This window comes from Capsicum annuum, chromosome 7, assembly GCF_002878395.1.
Source record: "Capsicum annuum cultivar UCD-10X-F1 chromosome 7, UCD10Xv1.1, whole genome shotgun sequence".
Taxonomy (NCBI): Eukaryota; Viridiplantae; Streptophyta; class Magnoliopsida; order Solanales; family Solanaceae; genus Capsicum; species Capsicum annuum.
Genome location: NC_061117.1, coordinates 53221432 through 53238290, shown reverse-complemented (window position 1 = coordinate 53238290; position 16859 = coordinate 53221432). Strand labels below are relative to the sequence as shown.

Below are 16859 nucleotides of genomic sequence, written 5' to 3'. Positions count from 1 at the left end.
ATGAAGTTTTTGAAGAGGGATACCTTTTATAACTGGTATAGAAAGTTGTTTATGTTATAACACTCATGAGCAAAGGTAGAAGATTAGATTAAATGTGAGGAAAAACTCAGTTTATTAATCAATGTAATGTAATTTACTAACGGTTATTGTTAAAAAAATTAACTGTGTTAGGGTTATGACTAAAAATGAACTACTTTTTAAACAAAAAAGATTATTAGTGCACCAGTTGAAAGAATATGGATTATTTTGTGTTTAAAGCAAAGATAATATATGATTTTGACCTTTACACTAATTTAATAAGCTCGATATTTTAATATAAAACGTTTAGAATTAATATTTTAATTTTATCGTGCGTGCAGACATGTATACTAGTGTATATGTAGTAATTATATTCATGGAGCCGAGACGGTACATGCTTAAGAAAACGAGTGAGGGGACGATGTACTCATCCGCGTTTACTCATAAGTACTTGAAAATGGCGGCTCGGGGAGGCAATTCTTTCATGGGTGTAAGAATGTAAATAGCAGAAGAAAAAATTAAACCTTTTACTAGTGTACTCTAGTAGTAGGAAAGAAATGGCTTCTATCTCTACTCTCTCTTCTTCTCACCACCCAACACTTTCTCTCCATTAATGCCCAATCATCTCCGCTCTTCAATATTCACAATATCACCACCCAACCCCACCACCCAACAAGGCCCCTCCCAAGCCATCTCGATCGACAGTTTCTGATCGACATACCACTACAGCTATTTATTTTAATACAAAATGGGGCATCACCATAATAACCACCATAGTCACCATCACTCCACCGCAACGGATGGCGTTCCGCAGCGGGTCAATAGTCCACGATTCTCTGGACCAATGACGAGAAGAGCCCATTCTTTCAAACGAACCAACAATACTAACCAAAACGCCCAAAATACTACTAGTACCAGTACTGCTTCTACTTTGAATACTCATCATGAGATTGATGTACTACTCAATTCACCCAGATCTGAAACCAATGCGAATCGTACTGATGATTATGATATTTTAGCGGAAAAGAAGCATTCCCATTTGAGTAACGTTATCCAAAGGGTGCATTTGAGGAAAAAGTTGGAATCTTTGACTGTGGATTTTGGGTTTGGATTGGAATTGAAAGGAAGGAAGAATTTGGGAAACTGGATGTTCTTGGTGTTTTGTGGGTTGATCTTGTTTATGGGAGTTCTCAAGTTTTGTGCCTATGGATGGTTTGGATCTGCTATTGAAAGAGTTGCGTACACTCAGGTAATTTAAATGAAATCCCCTTGGGTGTTCATTTGTTTTTCCTTCAAATTTTGTTTATTTGGGTGTTTTATTGGAGCTGAATATTCAAGACTTAGTTTTGTATGATTAAATGTGTGTTTACTTTCTGTCTGGAAGTATTTGCTTCTCAGTAGTGGTCGACCCTTTTTTTGTTTTAGTTTTTGCTATTTATAGGATTACGTCCAGATGCTTGCCTTTGGTAAAACTACAATTTAGTTGGTTTGTTCACATGATATTATAATTAAACGATTTGTGTATAATCATGCATAATCTCGAATGTTATCAGTTTTGGTAAGTAGACTAAATAATACAATGCAAGCAAAAGTTCCTAGTTTAGCAACAAAGAAAGCGTGGATGTGGCACTACAGTGTGTATTGCCTTTGAAGAAAGTTTCACATGATAGTGATAAATAGAAGTATCAGGTTTTAGGTGAAAAGCTTTTAAAACAAAGCATATGTTACATAGAGAATGAAGGAAAATGACGCGATAGGCAGATAGATAGCCTTGGATTGTATTAGATTTTAATCATGAGTTTCTTTGTTAACCAGGTCTCTGTTTTGAAAGTGCAACTGATGATGCTGTTCTGCACTACTAATATTAAGATTAACTGCATCAGTAAATCTATGTTCTTAAAAATATTTGACATTGCCCAACAGGATTCATATGACACACTGGTCGATCAGCAAAATCTAAGGGATCAGCAAAATCTAAGGGATCAAAAAACCCATGGCAACAGAAATATGGAAGGAGATACTGAACATAGGGTAGACCGGAATCATGTGGAACATACTCTAAGTATGGTTGCATCTGGTGTTGTTGGCAACCAGAATAGCATGCTAGATGTAAGTTCCATCACTAAGCTTCCAGCTTGTTGGACTATGAATGTACTAGAGATAGTATCACATCTAAATGTTGTTTTCTTTTCCTTTTTTCAGTATTCAGAAATATGGTCGAAGCCTAATAGTGAAAATTTCACTCAGTGCATTGAGCGGACAAAGAGTCAGAAACGTAAACATCTAAACCATTTAAATTCGTTTTTATTTTGCCTCTTAATTGTTTTTACCTTTCCCTCATCCTTTTTACTTTCTTTGTCAGTTGTAGAAGCAAAGACAAATGGTTACCTTCTGATAAATGCAAATGGTGGCTTAAATCAGATGAGATTTGGGGTCTGGTTGCTATAAGTTTCATGCTTGAGTTCCTTTTATTAAAGATTCATATCATCTCCATCTGATAAACAAAAAATTCTAGAATGCAGATCTGTGATATGGTAGCTGTCACTAAAATCATGAAGGCAACACTTGTACTTCCTTCTCTTGATCATACATCCTACTGGGCAGATGAAAGGTGCTCTTCTTTTACCACTTCATTGAATTCATATTCATAAGATCATCATGTGCATTTTTGAAATGGATATTGTTAAAGGAATAAATAGAAAAATACGGAGACTAAATCTGCATTTTGATACCTGTTATGGAGGAGCAATCATTATTTAGCAAGTTCCTTGTCAACCTTCGTTCTTCTTGCAAGTAAGTAGTTTTTTCTTTTGTGTATGTCTTAATATTAGTAAGTGCGTGCGTATTAGTAGGAAGGATGATGACAATTCATGATATATAACTTGGTGATAAGCCTGTATATGATGGGATGTGAAGCAGTGGTTTCAGCACTCGAACTTAACTTATTAACCATCATTATTTGCATGTGTTTACATGTGGTTGGGTAGCGTTAATTTACTTTCACTTCTATCTTGGTTGATCTTTGTTAAATAATGTTTCTTCCGTTTAGTAGTCTGCATAAAGTGATATCTTGTGCCTTGAGCCGGGGGTCTTTCGGAAACAGCCTTTCTACTTCATCAGAGGTAGAGGTATGGACTGCGTACATCTTACCCCCCCAGACCCCACTAAGTGGGAATACACTGGGTTTGTTGTTGTTGTTGTTGTTGTTGTTATTTCGCTTTGGGCTTTGATAGGCAAAAGTTATGGAAGAACCAACCATCCACAGCACATATTTTATTTAGTTTGAATAGCCAATATTATATGTATGATGTGTGTTGGATTGTTTTTTTCACCCTAGTAGATCCATGCTTGTATAAACTTATAATGATCATTGTTGTCCATTGTGTAGAGCTAAAAACTATGGAAATATGGGACCCTTGTGAATGGACAAGAAGTCTAGCATCAAAGAACAACATAGAGCCCTAAGTTCGGGACTCTGGTTGCTGATGCTTCTACTTGTGAAGTGCACAGTCTCATATGTATGGAGGAAATGAGAATTCTGGGATTCTATGGTAAATAGATTACCTTTGGCAGGTGCATTAGTCGATGTTGAATGGGAAGCTGTAGTCTCTAGATGATTCTTAGTTTCTCATTTACATGGTTGGTGGTGGTCTCTTGTTGAAGCACTTGTGTACTAGCTAGTTCATGCCTCTAGCTTCGAGAAAAAACTTTTTAGATCTAGCTTGGAGAAGAAAGAAAATTAGCCAAGAAAGGAAGAAGGAAGAGGAAGATTTCCTTTGAGATTACATTTTTTGATGACATCAAAAGCATAAAAGGAGTATAGGGCTAGCTGAAACTCCGTTATAGATAGTGTAAGCCCTGTTATAGACTTGAAGTTTGTTCCCTTATTCTCAAAGTAATCATTGAAGGAGAAATGAGGTAGCACGAGTGAATCCACTGTCTGCTGGTCTTTAAGAGAGTCATGTTAGGTTAAAGACAAAGGGGTAATCATTCTTATCTGTGATCCGATGACCACTATACAAATGAGGTTAATGTCCTTCAAGCCCACAATGTAATCTGGTATTTAACAGTTATATTACCAATTATTGACCGTGGGTGCTATCGTTTAGCAACTTTTCTTGATAGACATTACACAACTATGCTCATGATTAGAGAAAGAGTGGCTTGTTACTTGATGAATGGAAGCATGCTTCCAGGGATGAGACTGATAAATCAATTTAGGATGCATGTTGAGTATCTAGTGTTAGATGGCATGATTTATGAAGCATGCAATGATGGAAAAATCTGGCGTCAAAGGAAGATTGTAATAATGAGCCTAGTACTCAATTTTCTTATTGGTTTATTAGCCTAGAAATCAATTGGCTATTAATGATGGCACTTTGGGAAACGTCAAACAGAAGTGGTAAGAAAGGTAGGTAAACTTAGGCATCACGATTTCAATTTTGGAGGGTCTCCTTTAAGTTACAAAATGCTGATGCAGTTGAAAGAGTCTCATCCTTGGGCTACTAAATAGATGATTACTTTTTCTCTTTTGTTGGGGAACAATTGTGTGTGCAATGTTTTTTTTGATAAATCTACCCAGCATACCTTAAGGGAAGCCATTTAACACAATATGACAGTGGTGTATTTAAATTCCATCCGCTGACCATATGAAGTTCTTAAATCCAATTTTTAACTCTGAAATTCCATTGTATACAGTCATAAAAAAGCGCTAATTCCCTCCTTTCAAGGGATTTTGTTTTAATTATACCCACTTTGCAGGTCTAGTTTCAACCAGTTATATCATCAATTTCTCTCTTTCTTTTAAAAACTTTACGTACACAACAGAATCGGTAAAATTCATATTAAGTTCCTCTATATTCTCTTAAATATTTCACACACAACAACAACAACAACAACAACAAACCCAGTGTATTCCCACTTTGTGGGGTCTGGGGGGGGTAAGATGTACGCAGTCCATACCTCTACCTCTGATGAAGTAGAAAGGCTGTTTCCGAAAGACCCCCGGCTCAAGTTACGAGATATCAAACAAACACATAGTACAGCACAGAAGCAGATGACATAACATAGATACTGCAGCCATAAGGAATATAAAACAGAGTAAAGCAGGAATGCAGGAATATAAAGCAGAGGAAAGCACACAGATTCGTAACAAACATAGAACACGGAACACGGAACAGAACATTGAATACGGAATCATACCAGGAATACACCCCCACCAATTACCTCCCTACATTAGCGACCCGAACAGGCCCTAATCCTCTGCCGTAATTCGCGTCTTCCAGACCTTCCTATCTAGGGTCATGTCCTCGGTAAGCTGTAACTGTTCCATGTCCCGCCTAATCACCTCACCCCAGTACTTCTTCGGTCTACCCCTACCCCGTCTAAAACCATCCAACGCTAGCCTCTCACACCTGCGGACCGGGGCATCCATGCCCCTCCTCTTCACGTGTCCGAACCATCTCAATCGTGCTTCCCGCATCTTACACTCCACTGAAGTCACCCCAACCTTCTCCCGGATAGTCTCATTCCGAGCTCTATCCCTTCGGGTCAGTCCACACATCCAGCGCAACATCCGCATTTCTGCCACCTTCATTCTTTGGGTGTGGGAGTTCTTAACTGGCCAACACTCCGCTCCATACAGCAAGGCCGGACGGACTACCACCCTATAGAATTTACCTTTAAGCTTGGGCGGCACCTTCTTATCACACAGCACCCCCGATGCAAGTTTCCACTTCATCCATCCCGCCCCGATACGGTGCGAGACATCCTCGTCAATCTCACCGTTACTCTGGATCACGGACCCGAGGTACTTGAACTTATCCCTTTTCTTTACCTCCTGCGCTTCTAGCCTCACCACTACCTCATTCTCTCGCCTTACGTCATTAAACTTACATTCCACATACTCTGTCTTGGTTCTGCTCACCCTGAACCCTTTAGACTCCAGAGTTTGCCTCCACAGCTCTAATTTGTCGTTCACACCCCCTCGCGTCTCATCTATCAGGACTACATCGTCTGCAAAAAGCATACACCACGGCACCTCCCCTTGGATACGCCGCGTTAACACATCCATTACTAGCGCAAACAAAAAGGGACTAAGAGTAGATCCCTGATGCAATCCTGTCAGGACAGTGAAATGCTCTGAGTCTCCTCCCGCCGTCCTCACCTGGGTTTTCGCTCCCTCATACATATCCTTAATTACTCTGCTATATGCCTGCGGTACTCCACTCACCTCCAAGCTTCTCCAAAGCACCTCCCTGGGGACTTTGTCATACGCCTTTTCTAGGTCGATGAACACCATGTGCAAATCCTTCTTCCTTTCCCTATATTGCTCCACCAACCGCCGTACCAGGTGAATTGCCTCCGTCGTCGAGCGGCCGGGCATAAATCCGAACTGGTTTTCCGAGATAGACACTATCCGTCTCAGCCTCACCTCGACCACTCTCTCCCAGATCTTCATAGAGTGACTCAGTAACTTAATCCCCCTATAGTTATTGCAACACTGAATGTCCCCCTTATTCTTATAGAGGGGGATCATGGTACTCCACCTCCACGCCTCGGGCATCTTTGCTGTCCTGAAAATTTCATTGAACAATGCAGTCAACCACCTTACACCAGCCTCTCCAACGAACTTCCAAAACTCCACCGGTATCTCATCCGGCCCCGTCGCCCTACCCCTTCGCATCCTGCGGACTGCCTGTCTAACCTCGTCTACCTTAAAACGTCTACAATAGCTAAAATCCCGACACTCCCCTGAGTGCTCCAGTTCCCCTAACACAATAGCTCTGTCCCCCTCGTCATTCAAGAGCCTATGAAAGTACGACTGCCATCTCTTCTTTATGTGGCCGTCCTCCACCAACACTCTACCGTCCTCCCCCTTAATGCACCGCACCTGATCGAGGTCACGACCCTTCCTCTCCCTAGCCTTAGCGAGTCGGAACAACTTTTTCTCCCCTCCTTTCCCCTGTAACCCTGCATACAAGCTCTCAAAAGCAGCCGTCTTAGCTGCCGTGACCGCTGACTTCGCCTCCTTCCTTGCTAGCTTGTACTCTTTCCTGTTTACCCGCTTCTCTTCTTCGTCCTTACTTTCCACCAACTTAGCATACGACTCTTTCTTGGTCTCCACTTTCTTCCCCACCTCTTCATTCCACCACCAATCCCCCCGATGATGTCCGGCCCGGCCCCTAGAAACACCCAACACCTCCCTTGCATTTTCCCTGATGCACGCTGCCGCCCTGTCCCACATATTATCCACGTCCCCCCTACACTCCCACACCCCCATTCCCGCCAACCTCTCCCCTATCTCCCACGCATTCGCTGGCGTCAAACCGCCCCACTTAATTCTCGGTCTACACTCCTTACTCCTCCTCTTTTTATTCTTCTTCATACCCAAATCCATAACCAAGAGCCTATGTTGGGTCGAAAGGTTCTCACTCGGGATGACTTTACAATCTTTACACAGCGCCCTATCCCCTTTCCTAAGCAACAAGAAGTCAATCTGGGTCCTGGCCACCGCGCTCCGAAAAGTGATCAGGTGGTCGTCCTTCTTCGGGAAGCCCGAGTTCACCACCACCAGCCCAAACGCCCTCGCAAACTCCAATAGGTTCGCCCCCTCTTCATTTCTCTCCCCAAAACCAAAACCTCCATGCACATCCCCAAAGCCTCCCGGTAGCGCCCCGATGTGCCCGTTGAAATCCCCTGCTACCACAATCTTCTCCGAACTGGGCACGCCTCTCACCACGTCCTCCAAGGCCTCCCAGAACCGCATCTTCTCCTCCCCCTCCGATCCCACATGCGGCGCATAGGCACTACACACGTTCAGGGTAAACCCCCGAATGACCAACTTGATAGTCATCAACCTATCGTTGATCCTCTTCACCTCCACTACCTGACCTCTAAGCTCTTCATCTACCAAGATGCCAACTCCCTTCCTACGCCTGTCGCTCCCACACACAAAAAATCGAAATAACATATATCCCCAATTTTCGATTCCTCATTCAATTCAAATTAGTTCTACTATATTCAGATAATTCTAAAATCAAAACAACACCATTCAAATAAAACTTTACAGTATAACAAATAGAACTTTCCAGTACTGAAATATATATTAAAATAAACTGTGGTATTGAGCAGGATATTCAAAATGTTTCAAACATACCACCTACCAACCCTCTTTCACAGTACCCTAATAGTAGAAACTACATAGAAAATCCTATAAATATCTATACAGTATATTGTCTGCTAAAAATAGAATTTGTAATGGCATCTGTTTAATGGATTAATATCCCTAAAATTTAACATTGATTATGAAAATGTATCATTAGTGAATATTATGTTGAATACTATAGTTTTCCAAATATCAATTTGAACAATGAAGTTCTTATTTGAATATTCTTGCTTTTATTTGAATGAATACTGTAGTAGTTCTTATTGGAATATTCTTGTTTTGTTTTGAATATCCTGTTCGGGAGTGGCCTAGTGATTAATAAAGTGGGCGATTCGAATCCCAGCGGAGACAAAAACACTAGGTGATTCCCTCCCATATATCCTCGCCTTGGTGGATAGAATTACCTGGTATAGGAAGTGAAGGTACCCCATGGAATTAGTGGACGCGTGTGCAAGTTGAATGGTCCGGGCACTACGCTTATCACAAAAAAAAAATTGTAGTGTTGAACAAGATATTCAAAACAAAGCAAGAATATTCAAATAAGAACTATGATATTCAATGTATTCAAATCTGTATTTGAAAAACTGGAGGATTCAACATGATATTCACTAAATTTTAGGGATGTTATTCCAAATAACACGCTACTACTAAAAACTTGATGTTCAATCTTTTAGACTTGACATCTCTTGTAAATATTTATTGGATTCTCTATGTAATTACTATTACTAGGGTATATTGTGAGAAAAAGGATCGGTAAGTGGTATATTTGTGCTTTTTTCCCTTTTTTTGTATGCATATTTTAAGGCGGTTAGAGTTGAAGGTCAGCATATGCGAATCCAGGATTTGAAGAAAGCGGGTGCACTTTTGCCTCTACATGTGACATTGCCGTAGAGTCTAGATATGTTCAGTATTTGCTTGGTTTGATTGATCTTTTATTAATTCAATTTTAATTTCGACACTTTCTAAGTTAATTCAATTCAATTTATTGGTTTTGATCTACTGAAGATAAAGCAATGGTGTAACGAGTTATATTCAATTTACTTTGTTTATCTTTCAGCACATATGGAAGGTAACACTTGGTGAAAGACTCTGAATTCTATTCTAGCAGTCATTTGTCCAAATCGTAAATGGAGGTTATATCCTCAAAAAGAGTAGCTAATAATTTACACGATTAATCTCTCTTCCACATGCATAATATCTGGCATTTTATTTTCTTCTCGAGGCATATTTCAATTGCTCCAGGAAAAAAAACTTGAAATGATAGATTGTTTGTTCTACACAAATAGAATGGTGCAGAACACAATTTGTGATTAAAAAAAAAATCAATTAATAGGTGAAAAGTCTATATGTGGATAAGTGCAAGGTTAGCCCCATGGAAGGGACTTGTCTCGAAAGACCTACAAATGCTTGTACTAATGCAGAATTAGCTAAAATAGGGCATAATGGGAGAAAAAGATCCATAAAGGTGATAGGATGATAGCTACCAGTTGAGCATGGGTTTTAGACTTGTTAGAGTACTTCTATTTTTATTATTATACATAAATATATGTATACTAACTTATTTTTCTCTTTTAATTTATTTAATATATATGGGCTTGAATGAAGATATACGGATTCATATAGGCGATCCCAACATATTTGGGACTGAGGCGTTGTAGTAGTAGTTGTTGTTGTAAGGTGTAGCTCAGGGCTTAACTCACTTGGCAAAGGTAGAGGAATTTGAGGCTTAGGTAGCAAATTTGTGCCCTACGCCAGACGAACTAAGCCTGGTATTTAAGTTTAGAAGGGTAGAGGGACAGACTCATCATTCGGGAGTTTCATAGGCTGCGATTGATCCTACGAGTTGGCGCCAGACAGATTTTTCAGTATCAAATAAAAAAGAAAGAAAGATAGAGTTAAGGTTCTGAAGAAATAAGATTAGGAAACAGAGAATGAAAAGAATAATATAACAAATATTGAAGAAAAGAAGAAAAGAAAAGGAAAACAAAAGGAATGAGTCACCTTCTCAAAAAAGAAAAGAAAAGGAAGAGAGTCGTAAGATGGGGAAAGTTATGATTTTCTTCTCCAAAGGAGCTGGTGGCCCACCCATCCAATCATCTCTAAAGATTGTGGGGTCATGTTTAGCCACATGGAAACTTCTTAAAAAGTTATGTGCATGAATAGCGCCGGCAAAATGAATCCAATTTTCTCTTACCCACCCATATTTAAATAGGTTGAGTAGTGGTATTGATAATAGGTAAATTTCGGGCTAAACCATATTTAAACTGTCCAAATATTGGTCACTCGCGGGTTATTTACTGGTCTGATTTGGGTTGGCTGCGGCTAAATCACTCACTGCCTCATAGGTAACTAGTTAAGCTTTGATTAGTTGCACGACAGTCTTGAGAGTCTGATTTTGAGGGCGTTGCTTGAGTTGTTTTCCCAAATTTGCTTCAGTCTCTACTTTTTTGGAAGTCTTTGCTTCAACTTCATAAAAAGGATGTACTGGCATATTATAGAAATATATGTCATTACTAGTTCTTTGAAGGGTACATACTCGTCCAAGTGTCATACTCCAACTTCTGAAGAATTACCCGCAACTTATTTGCTATCTGCATCCCAAAAACATGGACCCTATTTTTCTAGTCCGAATTGAATGAAATATTATATTATATTTATTTTGGTGTAACAATGTTAAAATCATAATTTGAACTGTACAAAAATTAAATAGTTCATCAAAAGGCTGTTGCATCAAGTTTGAATATTGTATGGTAATAGTAAGTATAGATATTAGTTTAAAACGTATAGCTATTTGGTGAGTCTTCAAGGCTATAATATTACTAATTTTATTGCAGCATTACACTGATGTAACGTGCTTTTTGCAGACGATATAGTTCTGATAGATGAGACTCGAGGGGGTGTGAATGACAAATTAGAGGTGTGGAGGCAAACTCTTGAGTCTAAAGGGTTCAGGGTGAGCAGAAGCAAGACAGAGTATGTGGAATGCAAGTTTAATGATGTGAGGCGGGAGAATGAGGTAGTAGTGAAGCTGGAAGCACAGGAGATATGTAAGAGGGATAATTTCAAGTATCTTGGGTCCGTGATCCAGAGTAACGGTGAGATTGACGAGGATGTCTCGCACCGTATTGGGGCGGGATGGATGAAGTGGAAGCTCGCGCCGGGGGTGCTGTGTGATAAGAAGGTGCTGCCCAAGCTTAAAGGCAAATTCTACAGGGTGGTAGTCCGTCCGGCCTTATTGTATGGAGCGGAGTGTTGGCCAGTTAAGAACTCCCACATCCAAAAAATGAAGGTGGCAGAAATGCGGATGTTGCGCTGGATGTGTGGGCTGACTAGAGGGGATAGAGTTCGGAATGAGACTATTCGGGAAAAGGTTGGTGTGACTTCAGTGGAGTGCAAGATACGGGAAGCCCGATTGAGATGGTTCGGACACGTGAAGAGGAGGGGCATGGATGCCCCGGTCCGTAGGTATGAGAGGCTAGTGTTGGATGGTTTTAGGCGGGGTAGGGGTAGGCCGAAGAAGTACTGGGGTGAGGTGATTAGGCGGGACATGGAGCAGTTACAGCTCACCGGTCTGGAGAACGCGAATTAGGGCAGAGGACTAGGGCCAGTTTGGGTCGCTAGTGTAGGGAATTATTTGGTGGGGGTTTTATTCTTGTTATGATTCCGTGTTCCGTGTTCCATCTTTTATTACGAATCTGTGTGCTTTCCTCTGCTTTATATTACTTATGGGTGCCGTATTTATGTTATGTAATCTGCTTCTGTGCTTTACTATGTGTTTGTGTGGTATCTCGTGCCTTGAGCCGGGGGTCTATCGGAAACAGCCTTTCTACTTCTTTAGAGGTAGAGGTATGGACTGCGTACATCTTACCCCCCAGACCCCACTAGGTGGGAATACACTGGGTTTGTTGTTGTTGTTGGGCTATTAACAACAAATAATACTTAAATTCATATTTGGTGATGCATAAAATCTAACAACAGAAGTTTCCATAACCCCTATATAAAATGGGTCAAAACCATCTTTTACCCAACCCGTTTTTAACAGTAATTTTTATCCAGCTTAAATATTGGTGGGCTGAATTAAGATTCATTTGCTCAATACCAGAGTTGCAGCAGAGGTAGATGGGTGCCAGTGCACCCTAACTGTACACATTGGTCATCTTAACTTATGAAGCAAAACAACCATCTGCAGCCTACTTAACTCTCATTGGTGTGGCCAAAGTAGCAACAAAAAATAAGACTTGGGTATTTATTTCTAAACTTGACAAATCAGTGGTAATGAAAACATGCAGTTGTTGATTTTCTAGATATTAATAAATCCAACTGACAGTGTTTGCAGTCAAATATTGGGGCATCTTATATCTTCTTGAAATTGCTTTGCCACGCACACACACACAAATATCAATTCTCCTGTTGAATTATCAATTATGCAAGCCATTCATCTAAAAATTTAGACGGTAAGAGATGAGACACTTCCTTTTTACTTAAGGTTTACGACATATTCCCTCATGTGTGGATCATTTTTCCTTTCCTTTCTTGGTGCCAAGCATGTGAAACATTTTGTTCTGTCGCCTTCAAACCGTTAATCACCTAATCTAAAAAATTCAAACGGGTAGATGTGAGACAATTTGATTAATCTATTTTAGGTCTGGATCGTCCTCCCCACCCTTCTCCCAATGCCAATCAAACAATAATAAAATAAACAAGGGGCATGCGTGTTTTATCCGCAAATGCTTTACATCTATATTCTCTTGTTTGATTTAAGTGATAACTATAGATGCTTTTTTTCTTTATTTGGCTCACCTTGATCTCTACCTTTGTTTCCTAAATGCAGTGGCTTCAAAGATCTTTTTGATTGGCAGCACTTTATTGAAACTCTTAAAGATGACATCCATATTGTCGAGACATTACCACCAGAATTTGCTGGAACTGAGCCTTTTAACAAAACACCAATATCCTGGTCTAAGGTGAAGTACTTAACTGATTTTATTGGTATTTTGACATGGTTGTGAGTACTCCTTTGAGTGAAGTATGAAAGGAACAATGGACCCCAAAATGTTACGGTGTGGTGATGAATATCCTGCCATACTTACATGCTTCTTTCATTTGATCAGGTTAGTTACTATAAATCAGAGGTCCTCCCTCTTTTGAAGCAGCACAAAGTAATGTATATTACTCACACTGATTCTCGGATAGCCAACAATGGGATACCCAATTCTATTCAGAAGCTGAGATGCCGTGTAAATTACCAAGCATTAAAATATTCAGCTCCCATTGAAACTTTGGGAAGGATTTTGGTTTCGAGGATGCGACAAGATGGAAGTCCTTATCTTGCTCTCCATTTAAGGTCAGTTGCGGCCTCCTTCTGTCATGGCTGTTAGAGCTATAGTGACATACAACTCTATTATTGCTTGTGCCATTGCCTTTGATTAATGCAAGGGTTATTAACACAGTAATAGTCAAACATCTCTAAGGATAAAGAAGAGGAGGAAGAATTCTGGATGCCACTCTTTCATTTGAAGGATTAGGCCAGTTATGTACCAGACATGCTGTTCATTGTAATAGCTTAGTTTGATTTTTCATTGAACCAAAATACATTAAAAAATGGCAACTAGACGATGTCATGCCAGTATTGATATGTAGCATTACACTTGTTTTAGCTCTCTGTATATACACTGTAAATGAACTAGGTGACAAAATTCTCTAAGGAAGTTATAGAACTTTGAGGTCATTATATTTGCAGGATCAGTATTCATAGTTTGATGCTTTAATTGGTCACTGTTATTTTAATTTTACTTTCTAATCTTATAGGACCATTGCACTCTTAAAGCAATGGCTTCGACTGAACTCTTTTTGTTGATGCAAAGTTGTAATATCAGATAAATGTAGTTTGATTTGTTTCTCAATTATCTTGATGGACACAAAGTCATTTGGATGGTAAATTGCAGAAATTATGATGCTGATGTCTTATGCTAGCAGAGGCTTCTACTATAAAATTGATTTTCTTTTCCTGCTGAAACTGTTGTTTCTGTATCCTTTTCATGTAAGCAGTTTATTATGCTACTTGCAGATACGAGAAGGATATGCTTGCTTTTACTGGCTGCAGTCATAATTTGACAGCAGAAGAGGATGAAGAACTCCGTAGTATGCGCTATGAGGTCGGCCATTGGAAGGAAAAGGAGATTGATGGTGTAGAAAGAAGAAAGCTTGGTGGTTGCCCCTTGACCCCCAGGGAAACCGCCTTTCTGCTTAAGGGGCTGGGATTCCCATCCAGCACGAGGATTTACTTGGTGGCTGGTGAAGCTTATGGGAATGGAAGCATGCAACATCTTCTGGAGAATTTCCCGAACATCTTTTCCCATTCAATTCTTTCAACGGAGGAGGAATTGAACCCTTTCGAGAATCACCAAAACATGCTGGCTGGTTTGGACTATGTTGTTGCTCTTCAGAGTGATGTTTTCATTTATACTTATGATGGAAATATGGCCAAGGCAGTTCAAGGTCATAGGCGCTTTGAGAACTTCAAGAAGACTATTAATCCGGACAGGTAAATATTTTGCTATCTGCCTATTCCCTTATTAAGCCAGATTTTTCTGTTGTCAAGCTGCGAGAATGCAATATTTCCAAATCTAAGTACTTCCGTCAGCATAACTTTTGGAATCTAATCATCCTTTTGCAGGATGAATTTCGTGAAACTAGTCGATGAACTCGATGAGGGTAGGATCTCATGGAAGAAATTCAGCTCCAAAGTAAAAAAGCTTCATGAGACTCGTTCTGGGGCTCCTTATATGAGAGAACCAGGTGAGTTCCCGAAACTGGAGGAGAGCTTTTATGCTAATTCCCTTCCTGGCTGTATATGCGAGAAAACCCACAGATAGCGAAGTTTGAATGCGAAGTACTTAGTCCCTTGATCTCCTAGGAATTCAGCTTGAGACATTATGGGAGGTATTCCCGTGCATATGGTTCTAAGAGCATGTGGATTATCTACTAAGAATTCATCTCACTGGGACAAAAGTTCTTCCTGTGTAGAAACAGGTGGCTTGTATATATGCAGGACCATTAAGGTCAAGTTCAGCAATTTGCTGTTGGTGCAGAGTCAAGTATACCGTTCAGCCATACATGGACATTAGTCATTTTTGTTAATTGGACATTCCACGATACTTTCTTGGCAAGGATGATAGAACTGCCTATTTCCACATACGGCAGTACATGCACCCTGCAGAGCCATATGATAAGATTTGTGGGTGGTTCATATAGACTCTACTGTTTGTTGTGATGCAAATTACCAAATTGCATTGTTAATCAAGCATTTTCCTTGGTCTCCTTTCTATTGAACTGCTTGAAACGAACTTAATGCAGTGCCATTGCTAGTGAAGATTCATATAGTCACTTATAACTTTGTTTGAGTGAAATGCAATTGTTCCTATTGAACGGCTTATAAACGTATCTGATTGAAAATTTGACAATCTTTATGTTCCTTTACTCTTTCCTTGTGCAAAACTTGAATTTTAAAAACACATGAAGCGATAGGTCTTGCTGTTACAAATTCCTCGTGGTTGCAGACTTGCAGAATACATAGCAAATCCATGGGCCGGACTTATGTCTTTTTTAACGGCAATACTTTAGTTAGCAGCACAATCTTGAACGGATAATCATTACTAAAAATTACACAAATATACAACTTATGTTTTCAATATTACAAAAAATCTCAACTTCCTAAACCTATTACAAAAATTCCAACATATACACAGAATGCTATGTATATGTCGGCTGTGTTATGTATATTAATTGAGAGAAAGTAAATTAATTAAAAAAGTGGGAGAGAGTGTAATTACTTTCAAAAGGATTGGTATTTATGTTATTTATAGATAAATAAATAAATAAAAGAGTCCACTGCTCTGTATCACAAACAGGGCAAACTCTCATAATCTCGTACATCTGTTCGTTCAGATATCATTATATATATATATATATATATATGTTGGTAAAAAGAAATGTGAAGAAGAAACAATATCCAGAAAATCATATATAAATGTTGTTTGAGTGGAAAAGGTAATCATACTAATTTAAGTACTCTTCAATACTCATAATTTTTAAAATTAATAGTCGTTACGTTACCATAATCTCTTCCTCTTCCCTTACCCTTATGATACTGTATACAATCAAAAATTTTGCATAAGAAATTTGTTAGCCAACATAATTATTTTGTGGTTTTTAAGAAATAAAGCAATAAGCATTAAACTATAAGAAAAATTGACAGAGTAACATCCATCTATTATATTGTAGCAAATATTATGTACAATTACATAACCAATCAAAGAGTATAAATAAAAATTTATTCAAGAATATATAACATATGAAAATGGAGAGGGACCAAAACATGATCAAGCAAATATCAAATTGCAATCTCCAAATATCAGTGAATAATGAATTGATGCTGTCCACAATCATGATACCATAAGTCCCCTTCCTTGAAAAAAGATGGTATCAATGTCATGTTTTCGAAGAATGGAGAAAGTCATCACTTTAAGTTCAAGTTGTGATATGATAAAGAAAAGAAAAAGGAAAAACAGAAAGTTCATTGTCATGTATTGAACTTGAATGGTGTGGGACAGTGGAAAAAATAAGAGGGTCAGAAATTGAATCACTTTTAGTGTAAAGTCCACAAGAAAGAGGA

General features: G+C 39.2%; 1 protein-coding gene across 1 annotated transcript; it reads left to right on the top strand.

Annotated features, from left to right (window-relative positions):
* Positions 1-370: 370 nt before the first annotated feature.
* LOC107877988 (O-fucosyltransferase 35) lies at positions 371-15648 on the top strand. Its single transcript, XM_016724819.2, has 9 exons — positions 371-1267; positions 1942-2127; positions 2221-2293; positions 2381-2451; positions 2541-2629; positions 13017-13149; positions 13297-13529; positions 14253-14729; positions 14862-15648. Exons 1-9 carry the CDS (start codon positions 767-769, stop codon positions 15058-15060), a joined length of 1962 nt encoding a protein of 653 aa, XP_016580305.2. The 5' UTR covers positions 371-766; the 3' UTR covers positions 15061-15648.
* Positions 15649-16859: the final 1211 nt, after the last annotated feature.